Consider the following 16427-nt stretch of genomic DNA (forward strand, 5'->3'; position numbering starts at 1 on the left):
TTTGGGGGCTTGAGGAGACAGAGCATACACTAAAACACAGGAGCACTGATCAAGGAGTACTTTCTATCTCTGAGAAAAAGTTATGTATTAATAGCAGTAGTAGCTAATTTAGTGGCTTCATCTAGAAGAGAACCACAGCTAGACATTTAAGGGGATTACTATGGTGAAAGCAGTAATGCTTTGAAGTGAAAGTGAAAGTAAATGTGTTGGGCTCTTTTTGGCACACAATTCTTAATGCTATGCTGCCAGACAGGACACGATAAAAATTTGAAGTTTTGCCCTCTAATAAATACGATCATTACCTAAAACCTTGGTTTTTACTTAGATTCTGTTTGTCTGAGATTAAAACTAGTGGGATGATCAAGTGACAAAAATAGAAAAAATATGTGAGGGGGGGAAAATATTTTTTTCACAGCAGTGTTAATGGGCTTTTTAATCCCCAACAAATTATATATTTATTAAAAGTACAGAGTCACATTATTTAACTTTTTATTTATTTATACGTCAGCAACTCACTCGTTGCATACAAGGTTTTCTGAAAGATTATCACGTCCTGTTGCCGTATTAGTTGTTATCTTGGTGTTTTAGCCTTGCTTTTGCTCAGTTTGTTAGTAAATAACTCCCTTGGTGTTAGTTATTTGTTAAATATATATTTTCATAGACTATTTCATCGCAATCCCTGTTATCATCAATCAGTGGTCTGTGCTCCTGTTGATGAGGTCTGAAGGAGAACGCCTGTGCTTCACCCAGCCACCGTGCTTACTGCACGCCATCTAGTGGAGGAAGAAGAGAATACAACACAGAGCCCGTCAAAACAGAAAGTAAAACGAACGAACGTTTGGAAAACTCGTTCAGACCAGGCTCCACGCTGAGACGATGAGGATGACGGTTTGTGTTTAGAGGTAAGTGTTAACGTGTTTTATTACTGCGGGTCTCTCCTGGGTTACTGGGAATCTTTTCTAGACTTCTACAGCTGCTTCCATCTGACAGCACCGCCTGCTCTAAACTCTGATCTGACTGATAATCTCCTCCGAGGTCCACCCTGGTCCTGGAACAAACTCTGATCCAAACGCGTGGTTCTGTCTAACAATGGCCTGATTCTAGTCAACATGGTCCCACAATGTTACTCCACTTCTCAGACATTTTGAGGGCTTTTTCAAACCCTTCTGGGTTTATTTCGACAGTCAGCTCGACTGTAGCTTCCGGGAGTTTTTTTTGTCTCTGACTGTAAGAGAGAAAAAATTCTCCTGGTATAAAAAAGTCACTGTTAGTTCCATAAAAGAATTTGGCAAGAGCTATTATTAAAACAAATAAGGATTAAGCGCTCTGAAGCAAACAAAGCCCGGGCCAAGAACAGTTTGAAAGAGGTGTGGATAAATTATTTCACACCAGCATGTAGCACTGTCTCACATCATGTAGATGTGGCCTCATGTAGGAGGAGTTTACACGCTCAAAAAAAACAAAAACAAAACAGTGCTACGTGTTTTAAACACAACTCTGCGTGTACAGACACGAACGCTGCCTGACAGTGTGCAGTAAACACTGCAAACTTATGACCTGCTGTGAAAATATGCAGCAGCAAAGAAACTAACAACCCTAAAACTCACCTAAATATGCTAAAATATTACTCATTTCAGTTGCATTTAACTCAAGGAACGCTGAACTTGAGCGTTTTATGGTTTAAACCCAGAAAAGGACAAAGCAGGGCCTCTAGGACCCAGCTGTCTGTCTATGAAGTCCAAAGGATTACCTCCAACATTCAGTATTGAACCTGAACCATCAGAGCCAAAGTAAGAAACCTGCTTCTGATTTATTCTCCTGATCTTTAATGATTTCAGCCTCTGACAAGATATTTTCATATCAGGAACATCTCTTTGTATGTTTCCGTGTTTGCCAACAGCACCTTTTTTTTTTCATTCTTTTTCTAGTTACGTTAATGTTAGCTCTTAGCTGCTGAATCCTTTTCGTTTCAGTTCTAACTTTTGCTGTCAACATTACAAATGTCTGAAACAGGTTCTTCAGGATCTTTTTTTTAAAAAAATATAAAACAGTCTACCTGGGGATTGGTGTGTAACTCAAATCAGGTGAAGACAATATTTTTGAATTTATTTAAAATTATCAAAACGTTCTGGTTAACTTATTGTTTCTAGCTCCATTTTTATGTTTTTATTTTTGATAAAATATTTATTTTTGATAGCAATATGCAGCATTTAGCCCCATATAATAACTTAAAAGCAAGCAACAGATTTCCAAATGCATTCAGAACTATGACTGAACTTCACTCATATTGCCATAATCCTGCTCAATTTAGGGTTCTGGTATACTATCATAATAACTAAAATGATTCTCATTATGATAGCCTGGGAACAAATAAGAGCATTCTCTGTGCAATAGCTGACTTCTAGGTAATTTGTTTATGTAACATTCTGACTCATTTTAAAGATAAAGATAGTTAAGTACTTTTCATATTGTTTGGTGACAGACTTCCTAATATAAATCTGAAAGATATATTCATGTCATTTTAATGACATTAAGCGATAATCAAACTCTGTGCAGCCGCTGGACAGTGTTGTCTGAATTTGATACACATTTTAGAACCAAATAGGTTTGATGCATTTCGCTTGTGGGGCGGGGTGCATCTACCCAATTAAAGAAGCTCAGCTTTGTCATGTAGTGACTTATTATATCGTGGGACAGAAAAACCAGGAAGAACCGCTATCTCCTCTCAACATGTGCCTCAGAGGTGCATCTAGAGCCTTTTTGACACTCTAGACATGTCGGACTTCAAAGTGCACTAGCGCCCAAGTTGAGGCATTGGACTTGACGCTCAAACCACATTTGGTCTGAACACAGCATAAGAGCTCCATTTGGTAATTATGTTTTGCGTTGTAAGTAACAGCCATTTTCTTTCAGAAATAAAAATCCCTCATATCCAGGAGGCGTGTTGGCAGTGCCCAGCCTGTACACCTCCATGGTTCAGAACATTACACGGAATTCATCTTATTTCTATTTCCTGTACCTTACAAATATGCATTTGTTTTTTTTCATTCATCAGTCTTTACCACTCACACACACACCTAACTAGTTGGCAAGTCCTTCGTCTTTCTGTGTTGTTGACCGTGTTGTCCTGTTCATGTCTGCTCTGCCTGTAAGTTCTGGATCTTTATTAAACTCCACAATGATCCACATCATGCTGAGGCTCAGCTCTGTGCTGCTTACTGTTCCAAAGGACGACACCTAAAGCATGACACTTTCTGTTTGGCAGGACGGCTCAGGTAGCTGCTGACTGGAACCGACTCACTGGAAACCGACGGTGAATGATTTCTGCCTGTAACGGATTGAAGTCCAGAAGATGGAAGTTTCTCTACATGGCGAAAAGGACAAAGCAGGGCCTCTAGGACCCAGCTGTCTGTCTATGAAGTCCAAAGGATTACCTCCAACATTCAGTATTGAACCTGAACCACCAGAGCCAAAGTAAGAAACCTGCTTCTGAGTTATTCTCCTGATCTTTAATGATTTCAGCCTCTGACAAGATATTTTCATACCAGGAACATTTCTTTGTATGTTTCCGTGTTTGCCAACAGCACCTTTTTTCATTCTTTTTCTAGTTACGTTTATGTTAGCTCTTAGCTGCTGAATCCTTTTTGTTTCAGTTCTACCTTTTGCTGTCAACATTACAAATGTCTGAAACAGGTTCTTCAGGATGTTGATCACCTTTTTTAAAAAAAAATATAAAACAGTCTACCTGGGGATTGGTGGGTAACTCAAATCAGATGAAGACAATATTTTTGAGGTTATTTAAAATTGTCAAAACATTATTGTTATTGTTTCTAGACTCAATTTTATGTTTTTATTTTTGATAAAATATTTATTTTTAATGGCAATACTCCTATGCAGCGGTTACATTAACTAATGAAAATAGCTGAACGTCTCTCATAGGTCATGGGGGGTTATAGAGGATAGGTTTTCTCAGCACCATCATTAGTAGCAGCCATGTTGGAACTCCTTGTCCCAGTTCCTTATCACTGATGATTTCTTCTCAGATCGAGGAAGAGGAGGGACGTGTGTGTGGAGGAGGAGCTGTCCAGCTGTGCTTCGTGTCAGGGCGTGTTGAAGGATCCTGTTTTTAACAGTTGCGGGCACTGGTTCTGCAAACAGTGCATCACCTCAGATGAGGGTACTTCAGCAGGACAATCCTCTTGTCAACAGTGTGGAAAAAGACCCAGAAGCAGAGATGGAAAGCAAAAAAACAATCCAAGCAGCTCTTTAAACAGTAAGACATTTCTATGAATCTGTTTTCTCTTAACTAGAAGATGTTTTGTGGATGTTTTTGAAAATACAACACCTATCTTTTGTTTTCAAGTGTGACAATGAGCAAGTGAAATTCAATTTAATTGATTAATTCAGAAAGAAAAATTCTGGAAGCACTTTATAAAAAGACAAAAACAGTTTATAGACTGAAGTATAAGGTTAATTAAATTCAATCATAGAGACAGATTCAAAGTACTGTGATTCAACTCTAGCTATAACACAATGCAGACAAGTTCAGTTTATGTAAATTGGCAAAAAGTTGTTTTTTTTAACCAAGGGGGACCAGCCAACTGCTTTACTGACTTTGCAGCAGTCCTTCCTCCTGAATCAGCATGTAACAACACTGGAGGGTAGATTGCGCTTTATAGTTGACTCTGCTGCATTCCCACTTACCGAGCATACAGTGGAAAGGAGAACTCCTCCTTAACCTGAAGAAACGTCCAGCAGAACCAGAGCCTGGCTCAGTGTGCGATAGTTGACTGGGAGCTGGAGTAGACAGATAAGTGCACCAGATACGTTTGACTTTTCATGCCCTGCTGAATGGCTAAGATGGAACAGAAGATATGAGAAGTTTTGCATCGCAAACAGCTCTAAATGAAAAAGAAGAAGAATATCAGGTGAATTCATTTGTGTATGCAATGGGAGACAATGTTGATGATGTACTGGCTGTTTTCTCGTTGACTGATGACGAAAGAAAGAAATATGATGTAGTCAAAGCAGCATTTGAATAGCATTATGTTGGAAAGCACAACGTGATTTTTGAAAGAACACAGTTTAATTGAAGATGTCAACAAGATGTTGAGAGTACAGAAGCCTCCATAACAGCTGTGCATAAACCTGCAGAAAAGTGTGGCCTCAGAGTGTTTAAGGAAGAACTCATAAGAAACAGAATTGTAGATAGAATGAAAGTCAAAAAGCTGTCAGAACACCTGCAAATGGACTGTGAGTTAACACTCAACAAAAGTGAGATAAAGTGAAACCATAAAGAAGCAGCAAGTAATTCTGCAGAGCAGTGCTGGAGAGGACAAAATATTAAACACGGACGCCATAAAGACAAATATGAACCATCTAAAGAAAAAGACTTGGCAAAATTCCAAGAAGGGACAGAAGCCAGAAAATGTATATGAACTAGGATGTGGCAGGTGTGGTCGAAAAACTTGACATTCATTAAAAAGACTGTCCAGCTAGGGATGTAGAGTGCATAAAATGCCAGAAAAAAGGCAATTTTGCTGCAGTTTGTTGTTCAGGTAAAGCTGGGGGCTACACGAGGTGACAGAAAACCGCAATGATGTAGTCTTCAGTGAATATCAAAAGTCACTGTGAATCAAAAGTCACTGAGCCAACGCATGGAGTTTGGGAATGGTCTTCATCCCAAAACCAGGAAAAAAGCCTCTCAGGATTTGTGTTGATCTCAGACCTCTAAATGCTGTTGTGAAAACAGAACAACACATCTTACCTGCAGTAGATCAGACACTGGCCATAATGAAAGACACCAAATTGTTTACAAAACTGGATGCCCGTTTTAGCAAATCCCTTTCACAACAGAGTCAGAGCCCCTCACAACCTTCATCACCCCCTTTCAAGAGGTATCAGTTCAACCGACTCCCCTTTGGCATTATCTCAGCTCTAGAACATTTTCAGAGGAGGATGTCTCACATGCTGGAGAATTTTGTCATGCAGATGATATGCTAGTGTATGACAGAGACAGACAGCAGCACAACCAGATATTGCACAGCATACTCCTGAAATTGTAACAGAAGGGCCTTAAATGAAAAATGAGACTTTTCAAAGAAGGAAATAATGTTTGTGGGCGACAACGTTTCAGCATAGAGCCCGACTCAAATAAAGTCAAAGCTATCCAACAACTGCCAACACCCACCTCTGGAGGATGTAAGATGTCTCATGGGCATGGCAAACTACCTTGCATAGTTTCTACCACAATTCAGTTCAATTTTACTTATATAGCACCAATTCACCACACACGTCATCTCAAGGCACTTTACAAAGTCAAATTCAATTAAATCATACAGAATTGGCCAAAAGGTTTCCTATCTAAGGAAACCCAGCAGATTGCATCAAGTCTTGACAAGCAGCATTCACTCCTCATGAAAGCCACAGTGGACAGTGGTCTGCATTTGTTGATGGCTTTGCAGCAATCCCTCATACTGAGCATGCATGAAGCGACAATGGAGAGGAAAGCTCCAGGGAAGAAAATCTCCATCAGAACCAGTGTGAACGGTCATCAGCCTTGACCGACTGGGGGTTAGAGAAGACAGAGCAGAGACACAAAAAGCACAGAATCACACATTGATCCAGGAATCCATATTATGTTATAAGGTAATAGCTGATGATCTGCCTTCCCTGGATGATGTCACAGCTAACAGAACGCCAGACCAGGTGTACCTACTATGAAGACAAAAATGACAGAGAACAAAAAGTTTAAATAAAAACTAACAATACAAACTGGAGAGCAGTAGGATAACTCAGCAGAGTGAGAAAATTAGATCCTGATGTCCTCCAGCAGCCTAAATCTATAGCAGCATTACTACATAGATAGTGTAGGGTAACCTAAGCCACTCTAACTATAAGCTTTGTCAAAAAGGAAAGTTTTAAGCCTAGTCTTAAAAGTAGACAGGGTGTCTGCCTCACAGACCAAAACTGGGAGTTGCTTCGACAGGAGAGTAGCCTGATAGCTTATAGTGGTGTTTCAGTCTCTGAGGCCTTTCATAAAAGGTGTGTTTATACCAGTACTTCTCAAATGGTGGGGGGCACATCTGACCCCAGGAACATGCTTCTTTTTTTCTTTTTTTACTGTATTAGAATAAAGTGTAATCGCACATCCACTAAAGTCGGTGGCAGTGTTGCACTCTCATCATCAGAGTGCGTGCAGGGAATATTCGCACCATGTGTTAGTGTAGGAGTTATTTTATTTGATTGCATACACACTGCACAGAGCAGTAGGTATGATGTGCAGTGAACAAACACACAGGAGACACTGTGGAAAATATTTAACAAGAAAGGAAGAGAGAGACAGAGATAATGAGGCAAAAGACAGTCCCCTAAACCTGAGACCAGGAAATATGATGAACCGTATGTAGCACTTGGCTTCAAGGGGCTTGCAGGTTGGCTTCATACTAACAGCACCCTGCTCTGGGGGGTGTAATGTACAGGTCTGACCTAACCAGTTCTCCCATCAGTTCTACAGTGGTAAATTTTTGAAGATCCTAAACATGTTTGTTTACTGTGGAATAACAGTTTAAAGAAAATTAGTTTCTCAAAATTTAAGTGTACCAAAATCTACTGATCTGTGACTTTAAGAACAAGGTACCACAGACCCGTAGCTGCTGTTTACAGTTACAGATACATTTAAATGACCTCTGATTGACATAAACTGGTATTATTACCAACAGTGTGAATACAATCTATCTGTATTTACACTAATTTGAGCATTGAGGTTAATTGATCTTGCCCCTGGAATACACTTTACTATAGTTGCTAGTGTCTCTATGTTTTATTAAAGAAAATGGACATCAGAAGAGAAAAGAACCAATGATGGTGAATTAAATCCTTTTTAATAGGATTTACTTTTTGTCTTATTTGTTTTGATGTTCAGCAGTTGCTGGTCTGCAGGAGGGTTTAGAGGAGCATCGGATCAGTTTGAAGAGGAGATGTGAATGTGTGACTGAAGGAAGTGATGAAAAAGGAAGTAGGACCCTGCTCAACACAATCTACACTGATCTCTACATCACAGAGGGACAGAGTGAAGAAGTTAATACCCAACATGAGGTAAAGCAGCTGGAGAGAGCTTCCAAGATCCAGAACCTCCATGACACTCCAATCAGGTGCCACGACATCTTTAAAGCCTTACCTGACCAACATGGACCCATCAGAGTGGTTCTGACCAATGGTGTCGCTGGTGTTGGAAAAACCTTCTCAGTGCAGAAGTTCACTCTGGACTGGGCAGAGGGCTTGGAGAACCAAGACATAAGTGTGGTGGTTCTGCTTTCATTCAGGGAGCTGAACTTGATCAGAGGTGAGCAGCACAGTCTTCTCACGCTGCTCCATGTTTTCCATCCCACACTTCAGAAGCTTCCAGCGGAGAACCTTGCTGTCTGTAAACTTCTCTTCATCTTTGATGGTCTGGATGAAAGCAGACTTTCTCTGGACTTCAATGACTGTCAGATTGTTTCTGACGTGACACAGAAGTCATCACTCAACGTTCTACTGACAAACCTCATAAAGGGGAACCTGCTTCCTTCAGCTCTCGTCTGGATAACTTCCCGACCTGCAGCGGCCTATCAGATCCCTCCTTCATGTATTGCTAGGGTAACAGAAGTACGAGGCTTCACAGATGCCCAGAAAGAGGAGTACTTCAAGAAACGGTTCAGTGATGAAGAGCTGTCCAGCAGAATCATCTCCCACATCAAGACCTCCAAGAGCCTCCACATCATGTGTGGGATCCCTGTCTTCTGCTGGATCACTGCTACGGTTCTGGAGAACATGTTGACCACAGAGCAGAGAGAAGAGTTGCCCAAGACCATGACTGACATGTACTCACAGTTCCTGCTGGTCCAGACAAAGAGGAAAAAGAACAAGTACCATGGACGACATGTGAGCAGTCCACAGGGGCTGATTGAGGCTGACAGGGAAGTTCTTCTGAAGTTGGGGAGGCTGGCGTTTGAACATCTAAAGAAAGGAAACATCATGTTCTACCAAGAAGACCTGGAGCAGTGTGGTCTTGATGTCACAGAGGCTTTGGTGTACTCTGGAGTTTGTACAGAGATCTTCAAGAGAGAGAGTCTGATCTTCCAGAAACCCGTCTACTGCTTTGTTCACCTGAGCATTCAGGAATTTCTGGCTGCAGTGTACATGTTCCACTGTTTCACCAGCAAGAACACGGTGGTGTTGAAGAGATTCCTGGGAAAAAAATACAGTTTCTCATCTGTGGATGACTTAGCGGATAAATCCATGGTGAAGTCTCTCAGAAATAGAAACATATATTTGAACACAGTTGACAGTTTCTCCTCTCTGCATCACTTTCTGAAACGAGTCATGGAGAAATCCCTTAAAAGTAAAAATGGCCACCTGGACTTGTTGGTTCGCTTCCTTCATGGCCTCTCTGTGGAGTCTAACCAGAGACTCCTAGAAGGGTTGCTTGGCCAGATAGAGGATAGCAAAAAAAACATACAGAAAGTTATCAACAATCTAAAGGAGATTAGTGTGTACCTGCGTGAGCCTGAAAACAGCTCTGGTGTCCGAAAGAAGATGAAGAGATCGAATCTCTCTCCAGACAGAAACATCAACATATTTCACTGCCTGATGGAGATGAATGACGTCTCTGTTTATCAAGAGATTCAAGAGTTTCTGAAATCAGAGAACAGATCCGAGAAGAGACTCTCAGAAATCCAGTGCTCAGCTCTAGCCTACATGCTGCTGATGTCGGAGGAGGTTCTGGATGAACTGGACCTCAGGAAATACAACACAACAAAGGAGGGACGATGGAGACTCTTTCCTGTCGCAAGGAACAGCAAGAAGTTCCGGTGAGTCCTAATTGTTTGATTGACTATAGCTATATTTGACCAGAGTTTGAGGTGTTCTCTGTTGTGCTGTAGTAGTGAATGTTATGCAACATTCGGCTTGTGACTCTTAATACAACCGTCTAAAGGCTCCCACATACTCAGGCATATTGTGATCCGCGCGGACGCCTTACTGTACTGACTCTCCACAGACATTTAACCCTTCATAGAGTAAAATACCTATTGCCTACTTCTATTGGGACAAATTACTACATTTCCCACTCTTTCTGACTACGGGAAGAAGTGTGGGGAAATTGCTAGTAGCATGTTTGATTTTCTAGTTGAGCGACTAGAGCAGTCTCTTCTCCTGCAGGCATCCACCGCACACCTCACTCAGTCCAGTAGCAGCAGAAATATGTGAAGGAAGTCAAAATCTTGTCATTTAAAACTATATAACCCACTAAGATGTTTAGCCAATCTAGATAACGTTTCATCTTAGATTATTAAAGATATTTCCATATCTTTAAACAAAGAAACAAAAACAGTGGCGTATGCAGAGAATCCAATGTCATTATAGTGTATTTCTGTTTTTTTATGCTTTTCCATTCTTTACATTACAGATAGCTGGCATTCTAACTTGTTTTAATATTTTGTCTCATCATAGCGTTGTTCATTGTGAACTCTCAAAGCCTCACTGTGAAGTTATTGCCTCAGCTCTGAAATCCAACCCATCCCATCTGATGGATCTGGACCTGAGTTGGAATAAAATTGGAGACTCTGGAGTGAAACGTCTGTGCGCTGGGCTTGAGAGTCCAAACTGTAGGCTAGAAATCCTGAGGTTGGTATTCTCAAACTTTGTTTGATTTATTTTTGATATATTTGATCACTTTTACTTAATGACTTAAAATTTAAGAAATTCAAATATCATTTAATATATTCCTGTAACACATTTCTAATTTATTAGCTAATTTCACACTTTTTTCGTTATAATCACCAAGCTGTCTGATGTTTACAATTATTTGTAATACAAAAACATTCAACTGGTGCTATTGATATAGATGATCTGATTTTCATATTTAGTTTTTGTTAAAGATTTGGCTGATAATGGAATATATTTTTTGATCATATCGTGACCATTTTAGGTCAGCTTTTTATCAAAAAAAAAAAAATCAACCTTGGTGCAAATATTCTGCAATTCTTTTGGAAATTAATCCAAGAAACTGCTGAAACCTTGACAATTAATTAAAAGATTGGCTTTATTTCTTCTGAACTTATCTAAAGTGGTCATGCTTTATTACATTAGGATTTTCATTTATAATTAAAAGCATGCACATACATTTCTTCTGCGATCAAATCAATTATGTTATTTAATGTCACTTATTTAGTAAAGCTTTGGCTTTCGCTCAGATGTTTTGTTCTTTGTACAGGTTGGTGAAGTGCAGGTTGTCTGAGAACAACTGGGCTACTCTGATCTCAGCTCTAAAGTCAAACCCCTCGTATCTAATAGAACTGGACCTGAGTGAGAACGAAGCCCTGAAAGATGCTGGAGCAAAGGAGCTCTGTGCTTTTCTGAAGAGCTCACTCTGCAGACTAAATACTTTGAGGTCAGACATTAGTTTTCAGTTTTAGATCTGTTTGAATACATGCAGCTTATATTTTCCCTCACATCATGAATTTAAAAAAAATTATGACTTGAGTATGTCCCAGATACGTATATGGTTTAGCAGAGGCATTGTTGGGCTTTGGTGTGCCTGCCCATCATAAGGGATGTTAGAAGTTGTTTGGAGTTAATACTGAAGGTTTGTTGGCTGCTGTCATATCCTCTGATAAAACAGTATCATACAGAACAGTGCACATACAGAAAAGTAGGATTGAACTGCAACTGATAACTTGTTTAAGTGTTCAAAACTTCAATTAGCAACAGTTTTATTGGGAAATTGAGGGTTACAGTCCTGTGTGACTAATTCAATAATATTTACAGTAAAATCAAAGTGAATTTATATCTTCTTTTTAAAGCCAATATCTACTAAGGTAGACAATTAGATTTTACTGTATAATTAGCTGTTACAACTAAATATTTTAATTTTTGTAGGTTTTTTAAAAATTGGGTTTTGTTTTTATGTTTTAATGTTGCTTTTTAGAGAATGGTAAATAAATAAGGCATTAGCTTATCTATATTCTCAGGGATACAGCATTATTTTACAGAGGCTCAATTGAGGGATCCAGAGAAAGCACATGACTGGTTTAGATGCTTTTTTCTGGTGTTTACTGATATATGTTCTACCTGACCAAGATGTTTTAATGTAACAGCTACTGAACCTGAGTTTGTATTGATGGAGCTGATGGTGAAGCTGATAGAGTTTAAGAGCTAAAGTCAGCAGAACTTTATCGAAGCACCATGTTGTCATTAAAAGTAATGAAAACTCTTTACCTGTTTCTGTTGGACTGCTTTAACCTGCATCCTGATGGCTTTGTCCAACACATTTTCTTATTGATTTAGATTAAGGAGCTGCAGGTTGTCAGAGATCAGCTGTGGTTCTCTGGTCTCCGCTCTGAAGTCCAACCCCTCCCATCTGATAGAACTGGACCTGAGCGGGAACAACCTAAAGGAGTCAGATATTCAACAGCTTAAGGAGTTTGTAAAAAGTCCAGACTACAAACTGGAAACTTTGAGGTCAGTAGACTGTAATTGTGAGTCCAACTGCTGTCAGCAGTAGACAGAACTTTCTCTCAGAAGTTTAAGGTGTGTTTACATCAAACACGGTTTCTTTTCCCCCAAGTCACAGCTACATCCAGTCCTTGATTGGTTGCCGCAACACAAGATATAGTCTGATCTATCATTACATTATTCACCATGTTGTCTTTATACAGAGCAGAACCTCTGCTGAAGTCCACTCATCACATTTGGACAGGCTCTGTTTACTTGTCAGGTTATATTTCCGAAACAGATGAGATGTTCATCAACAGCCAGAGTTTGTGAGTTTAAATAAAGTCTCAGTGTACATGAAGCAGTAGTAAATACATCACTGCAGTGTTAATGAAGCCTTTATCACTCTCAGCAGTGGGTTTCCACTGTGTATTTGAGTGAAACCTACCAGAGGAAACAGACTTGATGCTAAATGTGTGTGCAGGTGTGTTAGCTTGGAGCTCAGTGTGTTCAGTCACGTTAACATGAAAGCTTAAAAGGAAGCTGCTTTTGCTCCACTACTGCACTTCAACTGCAGGAAACAGCACTTCTCTTCTCTTTATCTTGGCTGTGCTGCATTGCTGACTAATGATTGTTTCCCTGATACAAGGAAACACTCATTTAGCCAAGCTTTTTAAAACAAGCAGCTTTAAGTCATATTTTGAAAATGTCAAATTTGTACCCATCTGAGCCAAGCAATACATTATCAAAAATGCCCTTTCTTGTAAAAGGTGTGGAGAACTGGGCAGCTGAGTACTTTCTTGGAAAGTAATAATATTTTAGATAAGTTTTAGTCTGGTTTGCATAAGATGGACTGTACTAGGACTGCATTGTTTAAAGTATTTAATGATATATTGATGGCTGCAGACTCTGGTCAGTGCAGTGTAATGCTTTTATTGGATCCTTCATCAGCTTTTAACAGCGTTGACCACAAATTCTGACACATTAACTACATAATAATTTCCACATTTGGAAATTTTCTCAAATTGTTTTCTTCTTATTTGAGCAGCATAATAAGTTTCATGTTTGCAAATAACATAATGTCCAAAGTACCCCCTTTTTTACATGGTGTTCCACAAGGCTCTGTCCTAGACCTCATTTTGTTCATTTTGTACATCATCCCCTTTGCTCTTTAACAGATAGTTCCTTTGATTAAACAACTCCTTGGTTCTCTGGGCTCCTCTTCCCAAATTATTCCAGAAACCTTGGTGTTCTGTTTGACCAGTCGCTGCTTCTGATCAGCTGTGGAACACCCTGCTCCTGTCATGTGTGGCTGACTATGATAGTTTGTTTTAAAAAGCACCTTAAGACACTTTATTTATTCAGCCAAGCTTTTAGTTAAATGATTTACTTATTTTTATTAGCTATTTTTACTTTGTTTATATTAAGCTGGTATCTACAGTAGTTTACTTGCACTCTGTAAAGCACTTTGTGTTTTTTTTATCTGTGAAAGTAAATAGAACCTTTACTTACTATTTACTTATCTCCTCCTCATTCTCTCTGCAGATTGTGAAGACCTTTATAAACATAAAGATGAACTGTGCCCATAAAACACAGACTGAAGCTGCAGCAGAATCAGGATGATGTTTATTTGGGCCATAATTGCAATCTGACTGTTACAGTGCTCACTGCACACCAACATCTGGTGTACAACTTAAACCGAATGTTTTTTTGGGTTTCTTTATAAAAAATAAAAAAAGGAGGTGGGGAGTATACATTTAAAGGCTCACTATAAAGCTCTGGGTTTATTTTTCTATTTCTGCTTTCAGTCCTTTTTTTCTTGTTTTTATCTGTGTGGTATTATTATGGAATATGGTATTATGTGAATATTTGATGTACTATACAATTTAAATCTGATGTAAAAATGTAATGGATCATTTAATATTTCCTTGTCAACTATAAGTTTATAAGGGGTAAAGTGTCTCAGTGGTTTTGAGGAGCTTAGGCAGGAGTAATGGAAACAGTCCTTTGGCCTTGGACAAGGAGTCTTTATAGAACCATGCTGGAAACAGAGATGTAAGAGCTGAGTTTGTAGATGTTTGTTTTCTCTATTAAAATGTTTTGACACAATAACCATTGTAGTGTCTAATTCAAAATGTTCTGAAAGATCATGTTGGGTTCCACTTTTTTAATTATTCTGAATCAATTTCCTAAATACCAAAGATAAAATATTCCATCATACAAGTTACTACCAAATATTAAAAGTTGCATATTAATTTATAAACATATTATTATAATAACATAATCCTCAGCATGGCACAGACTCTTTAATTCTCTATTGAGGTATAGAAATAGGTGGACAATCATTATTGACGTCTAACCTTCTGAAAATATTGGACAGATTTTTTTTAATCAGTTGCTACCGAGAGACACTGAACCATGTCCGGATCATTTTAAATCTTTGTTTACTGGTGGACCAGTGAAGTGACCAAACCAAGTTTCTGGTTGACTTTTATTGACTTTAGTTTATGTTCTATCAATTCAGCCACATATTTTCCTTCAACAAACTTTCATTTTCATAGTTAAAGCCCAGGACAGGACAATAACTGAGTCTATCCCAAGCTGTGATATCCAGTACTGGCTAGGAGAAGTTGGACAGATATGAAAATTTATGGTGGTCTTGAGACTTTTTCAAGAAAACATTTGACTTTTTTTTATTATTAAACTGATTTTACTTATTTAAGCCATATGTACTGTGTTGCAGCACTGGCTTTTGTCCAACACAAGTTTCTCCTTTTATGAGATTAATAAATAGACATAATATAAACTTAATATTAAGAATTGGAACTAGAGATCTTTTAACTCTGCACACACATAGAATAAAGGAGTGTCAACTTCTCTTCAAGTTCAAGAATTTAATAACAATAATAAAATGAACATCCAGAGAACATCACTATGTAATGCTGATTATCTGAATTAACACTATATTTCAATCAATAAATCCTCTCTAATAGGTTTGTGAAACTTAACTAAACTACTAAGCAAAATAAAGATAAAAAAAGGAAGCTAACAAACTATTTACATGCAAACAAAACAAAAGTGGTTGATCATAATTAGAATAATTCAGTGAATCCTGTTCACTTCAGATCTGATTCAAAAAGCATGGAATGGTGTTAAATTAGCTTAACTAATTTATAAAAACATTTTGCATGTGTTTTAATCCATTCACAATGCGAATCCTGAGTTAAACAAAACACTATTTGATGAAATAATATTTTGTTAAAGAACCAAAGTTCATCTTATAGAATGTGAATTGAGGTTAAATTAGCATAACTAATGCAGAACATTTGACATGTGTTTCAACCCATTCACGATTCAAATACAGAGTTGCACAAAACATTATTTGAGAAAATAACATTTAAAGAATGATTTGCCCAGTAAAATCATTTACTTTAGGGACGTCCAATTTTATTGATTAGATTCTACCTCCGGGAGCTAGGGGTCGCAGTAGTGATTGGACGCTAAAGTCGGTAACTCCTAAAGTTAAACAAAACGCCTTTAAATCGACATTAATATTCAATATTAATGCAGGAATATGGTTCATAGTTCTATCGAACGACGGTGAAGCGAAACACACAAGTGTTATGCTTTAAAACAAGCTCCTTTGAATGTCTGGAAATGGGAAGCTACCGGAAGCTAATATCATTTTGGCTAGCGGACTTTCGGCGCTAACAAATAAAAGCTTCGGTTTTTATTTTAGTTATAATGAGTGGGCTGGTTAACGTTAACATTATTGTCCCATCAATGTATGAAACCCTTGTGGAGATAACATTTGTTATAACCATAAAAACACACTGGACAATGACATGGTACCGAATGGTAGCAATGAGCTATCTCCGTTAGCTCTTTCAGTGTTTAAAACTCATGCAACGCATTACACAAACATTTTCCCTTTGGGTCTCTCTGTCCAACCT

General features: G+C 38.5%; 1 protein-coding gene across 1 annotated transcript; it reads left to right on the forward strand.

Moving 5' to 3' along the window:
* Positions 1 to 813: 813 nt before the first annotated feature.
* LOC105933555 (NLR family CARD domain-containing protein 3) lies at positions 814 to 14586 on the forward strand. The gene is made up of 8 exons (XM_036136790.1): positions 814 to 902; positions 3266 to 3474; positions 4044 to 4273; positions 7928 to 9851; positions 10492 to 10665; positions 11255 to 11431; positions 12328 to 12501; positions 14020 to 14586. Exons 2-8 carry the CDS (start codon positions 3353 to 3355, stop codon positions 14024 to 14026), a joined length of 2808 nt encoding a protein of 935 aa, XP_035992683.1. The 5' UTR covers positions 814 to 902; positions 3266 to 3352; the 3' UTR covers positions 14027 to 14586.
* The last annotated feature ends 1841 nt before the right edge of the window (positions 14587 to 16427 follow it).

This window comes from Fundulus heteroclitus, chromosome 5 (assembly GCF_011125445.2).
Source record: "Fundulus heteroclitus isolate FHET01 chromosome 5, MU-UCD_Fhet_4.1, whole genome shotgun sequence".
NCBI lineage: Eukaryota > Metazoa > Chordata > Actinopteri > Cyprinodontiformes > Fundulidae > Fundulus > Fundulus heteroclitus.